Source organism: Dermacentor albipictus, chromosome 7, assembly GCF_038994185.2.
Source record: "Dermacentor albipictus isolate Rhodes 1998 colony chromosome 7, USDA_Dalb.pri_finalv2, whole genome shotgun sequence".
NCBI classification, from domain to species: domain Eukaryota; kingdom Metazoa; phylum Arthropoda; class Arachnida; order Ixodida; family Ixodidae; genus Dermacentor; species Dermacentor albipictus.
The window spans coordinates 14,551,963-14,562,533 of NC_091827.1; the positions used below are offsets into that span (position 1 = coordinate 14,551,963).

Here is a 10,571-nt window from a genome sequence, read left to right on the forward strand (position 1 = left end):
TGCTGCATAGCAAGGACCTTGATTTTGGCACCCTTGATGTCATGAGGGAGCATAAGAGAGGCCAGTTCCTAAACTCCCGTACTATGTGATGTCGACCGTTAAAGAATATTCCAACTGCATCACCTTAGCGGCGAGCAGCAGCACTGGCCATTTATTAAACCTTGCCTTTGTTTCCTGCATATTAATCTTCAGCCCTACTCACACTTTGTTCAGCAACGCTGGAGATGAACTGCAACATGTGATTGAGGACCTCAGCTAATTTTGTACATGTCCACAAATACCCGGGAAAAGTGAAGGGAGGATGGTCGCTGTGGTGGCTTAACTGGTAAAGCCCCGCACACGTAATGCGCAAGATGTGGGTTTGTCTTTTACCTGTGGCATGTTATCTTTTCCTCCACTTTCATTTCGCTTTCTCCATTAAAAACTAGACATAACATGTAGTTCAACCTACACTTTCTCGAATACAATTGAGCCCCTTGGATCCCCTCACTCTTCTTGTTCATTTCACACAATATGAAAGCTTGTTGCAAAAAAGGAGAAAATAAACTCCCTGCAAAAGGGTCAGACGGAAAACACTCACCATGCTCACAAGGACGATATCGGTGACGTTCACAGTTGTCAGCCGCGGCACCAAATCTTCAGCAGTAATGTCAATGGCTGTGTTGGTGGCTGCCTTCGATATTGTTGAGGTGTCTTCCTCCTCCTTTTCTTCTTCCTCTTCTTCAGCCTTTAATGAGGAAAGAGAACTTAAAATGCAGAAATACTGCTGTAGAAGACTTAAAGCTGCTTATATACTTGTCAAATGTGCCACAGAGGACAAAAGTTTACAGACAATGATTGTGTGATAAAAATTAAATATATTGGTGCTGTGTGTAGCTGCTCTATCCAGAATAGGGAGGTGCGCCCTCTGAGACACTTGGAGAAGTGCCCGCCTTTCAACTTCAAGCTGTCTCATTAGGTTGTGACAATACTTTATTGTTTTTGGCACCCCCAGCCTATGAACTTTCGTCCCCAATAGAACACTGATAAAACAGCTTTACGCAAACTTCAGTTGCAGGACTGGGCCCAGCAATGCACAGCCTAGGCAAATTATTCTGTCCCACAGGCCCTCATTACCACAAAGAAAGAAAAGAAGAAAAAACTTGCAGGTTGATGCCAACCTGAGCAACTGATACGGTAAAACAGCAAAGTCGTATAAGAGAATTCTATGTAGTACTAGGGGTCTGTTTTCTGACTGTTCTTAGTGACGATTCATGACCGATGCCCTGGTCATACTTATACGGAGCCCTCCCACACAGGCTGCATTGCTAACCACGTTGTCCCACCAGGGCAGTCGTACAAACTCCTAGCCGTTGAAACAAGACGCGAGAAAGAAAAATGGCAGATTACTGGCTAAAACAAAAAAGAAAGAACACAGCAAAGAAGCTGTTGCCCATGCATGCGCGGTATACACAAGCTAACATTTACTGTATAATTAATGATAATTCTGTTTCAAAGTACCAATTCAGGACTCTGACACTGATTATGTCGCCAGCTTGATACCGAGCAAGCTGCCACATGCCGGCTTTCACTGCAAGGAAAGGGCTGTGAAAATCCTCCTAACAGCTCCACTGTAAAATAACAATGCTCACCTCAAGTTTTATTCGCTTGACACTTGGTGGTGCTGCGGCACTTCCAGGTGCAGCCGTTATGCCCTCCTCGATGAGGCGTGCTCGCTTCTTGATTTCTTCTGGTTTGGGCATGCTCTTTGAGATCTGAAACAGTGCAGAGGCACCAGGTATGGTTGAACAGCCTTCTAAAGCAGTGGCCATCACTCAAGATGGTTGGAAGCAAAATAAAATTTTCTGAGAATGCAGTCATCAGTTTCGTTGTCTCCTGTCATGAAACTATCTGTTCCTGTTTACCTAGAATAGTTGACTCCCTTGTCATTATAAGCGAAAATAAAAAACTCTGCTCTTATCAAGACTGAACAAGTAAAGGCATTAGCAAGACACGCTAATCAACGCTTGAAAGAGAAAATCATCATCCATATGAATTCTTGCTACAGTAGGAAGGATGACAATTTTCTCTCTCATGTACTTTCCTTCTCCTTGCGGGCTTCTTCAGAATCGGGCTTCTTCAGAATCTTCAGAATTGAGCAGAATGGGCTAACTTATTTAAGGCAATGTTGCGGACATCATGACCGAATATTAAGCCAAAGAGCTCACAGCAAATTCAGAACTTGGGGTAAAATCTACCGAATGTGCGATCCTATCCAGTGTACACCTACACCTTTTGTCGAACACTCCACTGGTGCGAAATGAGACGAATGTGCCTAAAGAAAAAGGACAGCCCTTCGACAGGAACTGACTTAGACAGCAGACTTTGAGATCTCTCTACCAATCAGTACTGAATGTAATTGCAGAGATCTGTCGTACTGTTGTGCCAATTTTTTCCAGCTCTATTCAAACATGCCTTGGCTTAGTCGAGAACATTTCATGTGTTAGCGCCATGGCTCTACTCCAAAAATTGTTACAATTTGTTCTTAATGACAAACACTGCATAACTTGTGTCATGGTAAATGTACGATTGAAATTTTGAACAAAATTTTATGTGCACCGCTTCTGTAACTAAAACAATTATATAAGGCATTTCAAAGTGACCTACTGTCACTGGAACATCCCCCTGTGCACGCAACAAATCACTTGAGAAACACAAGTGCTTACAAATGGTCTAGCTAATATTCTTTCTGTATCAAAACTTCATTGCGGAGAAGTAGACCACGGTGTAGACCATGCTTATTTCAGTAAGATAAGTCTTTAACATAGAAATGGATACCATACCTCCTGAGGTGTTGCTCCAAGGTCGGTTAGGAGTGTGCTAACTTGGCCGTGATAGTCAACGGCAGCAGGGTGCTTCATGAGGATAAGTAACTGAAGCTGGAAAGAAATAACATACGTGAAGGTTAGCCTCAGCCATAGTTTGCTCTTACTCATTGCTGAACATGCAGCATTACTACAACACTATAATGACTACGAAAGCCTGGTTCTAGTCACCAAAGACAACATAAGAAAGTATACCAACAAAAACCTGCCATACTTAAAAGCACTTTTGCTTACTGAAAGTTTAAAACAACATAATGAGAGAAATGACAGGAAGTTCAATACGGGAGGAACAGTAAGCGTTCTTTCATTACCTTGAGATGCTTTCGTACACTGCTCACTTGAGACTTGGCTAATGTCGGTGGCAGGTTAGCTGAAAGCCAGTAAATAAACATTGTCAGCACAGAGTACGCATAGGTTAAGCTGCAAGATGACAAAACAAAAACAGGAGTATTCTAGACATCAACATGTTGGGTCTTGGTTTCGTTGTGGTATGTTTGATCTAGCTAAATGCAAGTAACATTTCATTTCAGTCTTTTCCATAAAATCTACTACCATAACACATATTTACGTTCTATCTTTGTCCAACCCCCACCATACATTTCATCTCTCATAGACCACCGCCAAAAGGTAAACATTCCGCACTGCAACACCGTCGGCTTTTCATATTCATTTCTTCCCCAAACGAGCAAAGATTGGAATAACTTACCCGCATTACTTACAAGCATTATTGACACCAATAACTTTAAAAGCACACTTCAAAGCTTCATGTTATAAATTATTGTTGCGTTTGCTTGTTCTGTATAATAACTGCTTTTATGTCATTGTTTTTACATTTTGGCTTGTATTTTTATATCGTATGTTCCTTCCTTTCTTTATTTATTTTGTTATGCCATGTATTTTTGCCACGATCACAAGTTTCTTTTTACCATTATTATTTTGTACACGATGTTTTTTTGCCATGTTGTTTGCCTTCCTTTCTTATTTTGTGATTTGCCTCTGTATTTACTTACTTTGCCCCTCCCCTCTGCAATGTACAACCGTAACTTGAGGGTATGATAAATAAATAAATAAATAAATAAATAACACAAATATCACGATTTTGGCATGCCAATCCTACTGGAGCTGACAAATGTGTCAGCTACTAACATTAAATTCTGCAAATACAGGTGGACCATTTCATTACAAACCTGCTCAAGCTGCAGTTTAGCATGAAACATTGGACTGGAATGGATTCAGCATTTTCGGTGTTGTTGACTAAGCTAATGTTCCACAAGAAACTTTTTTAAGACTCATCACCACATGCACTAGCAAAGTTCCAACTTTATAAGCCTGTACTATATATGCCCCACATATCACCAGCGGAAGCCATGGCTAAAATAACGGGCTTCAATAACATCAGGTATGAAACACTCACCATGAAGCGATTCTAGTGCCTGGATGACTCTTGACATGAACTCTGACCTGTGCTTTGCAATGAGCACAAGAGCTTGCATACAGGTCATCAAGTTGATGCTGACGTATCAAGGAGGAAAAAAAGTATATAGTACATGGTTCTTATAAATATGCCGATCGTTCCCTCTTTTTTTTTTCTTTTTGGTGTTATACCTATGTAAAAACAACGACTTCATCTTACACAGCAAAATTACCAGCTTACAAACGACACTGGCTGCTCTTAGCATAACAATGCTTTTGCATGGTTACACATCACAGATGTACTATATAAACTTTTGCGACATTAGCACACCAGAAAAAAATGGGCCTCCCAATGCACACAGTTCTAAAATAACTTGTCTTATAAAAAAAAAAAAAAGGTACATGATTAGAAGCGTGAACTGCTTCTTTAGTGAAGTTCCTTTCCTGATGTGATCACTGTATAAAATGACCACACATATTGACACCAATTCCAATACAAATCTTCTGGTTTTGATGAAGTAACACTTTTAATACGCTTTCAGTTATCAACTCATATGACCAATGTACTCACGCAAAAGAATAACAGCAAATGATATAAACTTTCGTTGCCTTTGCTGCCTATATGAATAATTCAATCAATTTGTGCTCCCCTGCTGAGTTGAGCTGGAGAAAGTGTATCTCAGCCTATAATTGAAACTGAACCTTAGTTTAGCAATACCACAGCCCAAAGGTTGTGGCCGCAAGCAAGTTAACATGTGCGCAGCATGTTAAGGTGCACAACGTGCAAAACTGATAATTGCTTGGCAGTGGGGACTGCCAATGAAAAAGGCCAAGCTAGATGTTTAACAGCTGCCACAGTTAAATACATCTTTAAACCAAATGTAACACTCATCTTCTACGACTGTTACCAAAGCTGGCTTTATTTAGTAAAGGGAGTACCTTGAGATGTGTGGTGTCCCGTGAAACACAACAAGCGCATCAAAAACTTGCTTTGCTTCTTCTTCTAGCTTTCGAGGCTTGATGATCTTCAGTGTCAACGGAACATCATCGAGAGCAAAATCATTTGCTGTTTTCTTTGGACTGTCACCATCCTGCATTAAAGACATTGCATGCAAAAATGAAGCATCATCAATTATCAGGAACATAAAAAGCCACCTTTTGTGAAGAGGGGCCAACATATTCAGTAGAAGAAAGATGATGGGGGGATTAAAAGCCTCAATATTGCTTCACTGTGCTAATCATGCTATGGACAGATTTGTCAAGGCCAGAATACTTGTTTGCATGGTGAAAAACTAGAGGAAAACAGTTTAATTGGGAAAAATATGTTGTAATTCACTTTAAGAGGACACTAGGGATAAACACAAAATAAGTTTATTCTGTTTAGACATTACTGCATAACTTTATTTTCCTAAATTCTGTGGTAATAGGTTGATTTTTAAAGACGAAATGAATTTTTTCTTTAAATTTCTTGGCAAAACACCGGTGCTGGTACATCACTGCGATGTCAAGGATTTGAATGTATATATTAGTACTTGGCCTCCCACTATGGGTTCAGTAAAAGTTTTTGACACTTGGTAAATTCAGTCATTGGCATTCTTTAGAATAAAATGTACCCCATCTTTGCCAAAGATGCTGTCAAAATTCATGGCATCACGGCGGGCTGGTGTGGAAACGTCAAGATGTCGCTGCCATCGATCTTTTGTTTTAGTGTCCTTTCTGGTTTACGAAGCCTCTTTTCAGGGTAAATGTGGAACTTTTTTGGTGTTGTGGAAAGGCAATTTACAACTATAGGTCAAATAATTTTTCTCTTTAGTGCCCCTTTAAGCATTAACATTGCAACAAGAATAACTCACCGGATAAGTTTGCAGTATGACTAGCATTTCCATAAACTTGATAGTATGAGTCCGGATACTACAATGGAAAAAAGAAACAACAAGAAATGACTCCTTTGCATGCGTGCAAGGATTTGCGTGTCATGACCTTTAGATCCTGTGCTGTAGGATCGGTCCAAATAGCATAGTGACTATGACATCCTGCTACTGAGCAAAGTATCATCAATTAATGATACTTTCTCAGTAATGAAAGTTTCAATTTGGCGAGGTGAAACATAAAAGTAATTGTTTTCGCACGATGTTTGTGCATGTTAAAGAATTGCAGGTGGTTTCATAAATGTAATCAATAAGCGCAATGGGGATCAATTTTATGAACTAGGCTCTGGAAAACTGGACCAAATGATGCAAATAATAACTCAATGAATCATCATTAAAGCTGTCAATTGTTTTTCCTGTGTTATACATCATAATAAAGCATTTCACGTTTGCTTTCTTAACTTCAGTTCAACAAGCAATACGTTGTAAATAGTCTAAGTGGATTTAGCATAATTGACGCCTCTACAACAAAGGTAGATAAGTATAAACCCCATGCAAGCAATCTTGTGCGCAACAGTCACAAGCGACGTGATAAAGATGGCTGTCACATTTGCTTGTCACCTACAGGTCATACCTCACGCTAGCGACAACATTGAGCAACATCTGCCCGGTGTTGCCTGTATCAGGGCAGAAAATATGTGCTGAAACTGGCATGATGCATGCTTTATCAAATAAAGGTGATATGTTTTACTGTAAAGAGCAGCATAATATATTTCTGAAGGTCTTGCAGTGGGTTCTTATTGTTGCATGTATCAAAATTTGATTGTTTGCTTGTTCCGTGCGAGAATTGATAGTTGTTGACTGATGTACATCCAGTTTTGGCTTCACGCTTTTGGCTAGTTGCTCATAGCACTCCCAGGCGATGGGCGCCAATTTCTAGATTTCCAGGACCGAGCGATCGAGAGACAAGAATGAGCAATCTGTTTGCATGATGGCCTGTTTCATCGCTCATCGCCGTCGCGAACAAAATTGCTCAAATGGGGTTCGGGCTTTATTTGAACGTTAACAGTGCTGTCCATCACAGGCAATGAAATTGTTAAAATCAGGTTCTACATCTCAGGAAACGCATTTCAATAAATAAGGCTGTGATGTGATCTTATCACATTGCAGTTAAGTGATTGACTAAACAGACGGTGATCAAATGACATGGAAAAATTACTTGCCCGTCATTATCACAATCCAGAAGAGAGACAATGTCGTTCTTGAGGCTTTTGATGTATTCCCAAGATGTTTCCATGAGGTCATCAACTTTCTTGGCCTGGCATATCCATCGCAATGCTACCTAACAAGACATAACAGATTTTTTTTTTTTTTGGCATCATAGGAACACACAGCCACCACATCCTCTTTAAACTTGTTAACATTGAAAAACTCAAAAGCAAAATTTTAATGAACACAAGTGATGTTCTAGGAATTTACCTTCACTGTCACAATTCCCACTGCATGAATATAATTTACAGTTTTTAACATTTAATATCGTCGGAAAGCAGAATCCTGATGAAACGGTAGTAGTTAACATGAATATCAGGATAAAACAAATGTTTTTAAGCCCTTGTACAGGTCAACTGATGTAATTTGTCTTTGGGCTACACAAGTGTTCTTTGTGATCTCTAAAGACTCGTATTATCAAGCTTCTGCTGTACCACGAAAAAAATTTATGTATTGTACATTGCTTCAAGATCACCCCAGTGAATAAAATGCTCTTGCGAGTGATGAAGTGTCACCAAGTCAATTAAATAATTTCCCTTTTAGTCAATGCTCGAGTCATTTCAGCACTAAGGACAACTGAAATGCAGAAAGTTCCATTAGGGCATGTTGCAGTAACATACTGCATGTCATGACAGCTGCGTAACTTACTTTGTACAGTTGTGTGGTGGCCTGAATGACCCTCTTCTGCACAGCAACTGCTTCATCCCGAAACATCATGCGCAGATTGGCCAAGACCTTTGGGAAGATGTCTGGATCTTGTTTGCTGAAGAAGCGTTAGACATGAGCACATGCAACAGGTTTTACCACTTTCTCATGCATATTTGACATGGGTACCACCAGTGCCTCTTACCATGCCTCCTCTATGAATCCCACGACAAACTTTCGGACCTCCGATGATCTATCATTTTGGAACGCAAGCATTTCCTGGAGAAGTCAGAAAATGAAATCCGGCCTTCAGACAATTTCTGTGCTCACTTCTAACGCAAACTTTCACTACGTGCAAAATCTAGGAAAGACTGAAATGTGTGAATCTAAGTACTGAATTAGCTTTTCTTTCTTTTGAAACATATCTACTGAAATTCCATGTGACGTATTGTATGAGTTTATAACGATGATATCTCTAGGTCTGAAGTGCCTTAGTACTGATATGACAACATCAAAGGTTATGCACAGTTGTTTGCACTTCTGTTTACAGTGGAAAGTGATTGTGCAAAGTAAAGGTACACTGGACGACGAGACTGACAAAGATGAGAATCATTGCTCCGTTATTCTGTTTAAGTGCACTGTGATGCAAAGAAATCGACATCTATAGGTTCGTGGTTTGTTTGAGATTAAGTTTGTTGTTTGGGTCTGTTGGTGTGCCATTGGTACATATTACTTTCCAGAATGTTCGTATTGAGTTAAGTAATCTGTACAAACTGTCTGAGATACAACGGTTGAGAAAAGAGGAAGCCACAATGATGTGCGAACAACACAGTATTCAGCCTGATACCTTGAACCTAGTAGCTGCTCTGCTGTTATGCTTTTTCTGTGCTCTGCAGTAAAGCCCTCGATCACAACAAATTACTCTCCATTAATATATACATCTGCTCTTTCAAAATGATGGTGCATAGGCCAACGTGTATATAGCATCTGAGTATCGTAAGAGATGGCAATACGACATTACATGCAAAGCCAATTACTGCTTCACTTCTCATGTGCCATTCCTTCCTAAGTAAACCTAATAGCTCTACTCAGTACAATAGTGATTGCAGCGTATTTGCACTCACATTTCACACAGATGGGTGAAAATTTGAGGAATGATTAGCTCGGACTATTCAGCAAAACATTTGCGATATCTCGTCTAATGTTGACAGAAATGTGACGAAACTCACATCGAGGAAGTTGTCAAGTAGGTCCGGCTCCTTGTAGACGATGAGCTCCTGTACCTGACGAAGGTTGTTTACTTTATGATGGTCCTTAATACTTTGATTTAATGCAGCAAAGTTGATGAGTTCGACAACCTGAAAGGTGACGAGAGGACACCACAAGTTGTCATAAGTGCCATGCAGTTGTGGTAACGGCTCAACATCTTCGTTTTCTGAGCAACATTTGAGCTTTTAGTGGCGTTTTCAGTCACAGCTAGCCGATAAGACAATATAAAGTAAACATATTAACACAGAAATTAGAACAAACACGCTCTAACGTCAGTCATTTCTAAAACTGAACGCAAGTGCATTCATAAAGCGCACGCTGGTATGGCTTGTTATTAAATGCCGGCAATTCTGCAAGTTAAGAGTATTTTGTAGCGAAACCCCGGTCATGACTCTTCCTGTCAACAGCAATGTGTGACCGAGATCGACGCCGAGTGCGGCATTATTGCGAAACGCGGCCGTGTATGCGACACCCTTTTGACAGCGCCGGTGAAAGTATCTTCCAAATGTAACGTAGATTGCACACCAGCTGCTAAAGCAAGCCTCCCTTAGCCCACGGTTCAATCTTTAATAGCACAAGAGGGTGTAAGTGAACAAGAAATGCAATAACCCGTTCGCTGGTGGACTTCTGTTCAACTTGCTCTTCGTCCATAAAAAACTGCGCCGCGGTGCTGCGGCGCATTTCAAGCGCTTTTTTCTTGGTCGCCATGGTGAACTATGAGAAGGCGAAAGCGAGGTAAAGCAACGGTACCGATTACTCGCAAGCAAGTCTACATTCTACGAACAATCAACAGACGCTGGTCACTACAAACAGGAGAGCGGAGCGCCATGACGGCTAGCGGAAGTTGGTTGAACAGGCCCGGCTCCCCGAACTTGAATGCTCTTGGAGCACACGAGCGCACTGTGATTTTGCACTTATTTACACCACTTTTTGCGGCATCACTTACTAGTGCAACCAAAGTGTATGTATTTTTGATAAAGTTATTGTCAGAAACTGACTCTAAAAACCAAAATTAATTTTTTTTATTACAGATAGATTTTGAGTTGACTTTAGTTACTCCAGTGTGCCCTAAGTGCAGAACGGTGCAGGAGTACATTCATTTGAAACAACCAGCGTGCAACAAAAAACGTCACTTCCGTAAAAACAAACACGCGCTTGCTGCGCCACTTTTGCAAGTGGTAAATAAGCTAACACATGCTAAAGACACTACGTATTTAAGCACAATATTCTTATTAATGTTTTT

At 40.4% G+C, this 10,571-nt stretch overlaps 1 protein-coding gene across 5 annotated transcripts in view; it reads right to left on the minus strand.

Moving 5' to 3' along the window:
- The window catches only part of Sym (symplekin scaffold protein), a 45,069-nt gene extending 34,891 nt beyond the window's left edge, over positions 1–10,178 (minus strand). For all 5 annotated transcript variants that reach the window (XM_065447169.2, XM_065447174.2, XM_065447172.2 and 2 more), the window contains exons 1-12: positions 9,938–10,178; positions 9,289–9,417; positions 8,265–8,338; positions 8,063–8,177; positions 7,369–7,487; positions 6,131–6,188; positions 5,217–5,368; positions 4,279–4,376; positions 3,176–3,234; positions 2,823–2,918; positions 1,632–1,754; positions 581–727 (exon numbers count right to left, since the gene is read on the minus strand). In XM_065447169.2, the coding sequence (XP_065303241.2) occupies positions 581–727; positions 1,632–1,754; positions 2,823–2,918; positions 3,176–3,234; positions 4,279–4,376; positions 5,217–5,368; positions 6,131–6,188; positions 7,369–7,487; positions 8,063–8,177; positions 8,265–8,338; positions 9,289–9,417; positions 9,938–10,036 (1,269 nt within the window). In that variant the 5' untranslated portion in view covers positions 10,037–10,178. The remainder of the gene's footprint in view (positions 1–580; positions 728–1,631; positions 1,755–2,822; positions 2,919–3,175; positions 3,235–4,278; positions 4,377–5,216; positions 5,369–6,130; positions 6,189–7,368; positions 7,488–8,062; positions 8,178–8,264; positions 8,339–9,288; positions 9,418–9,937) is intronic.
- Positions 10,179–10,571: the final 393 nt, after the last annotated feature.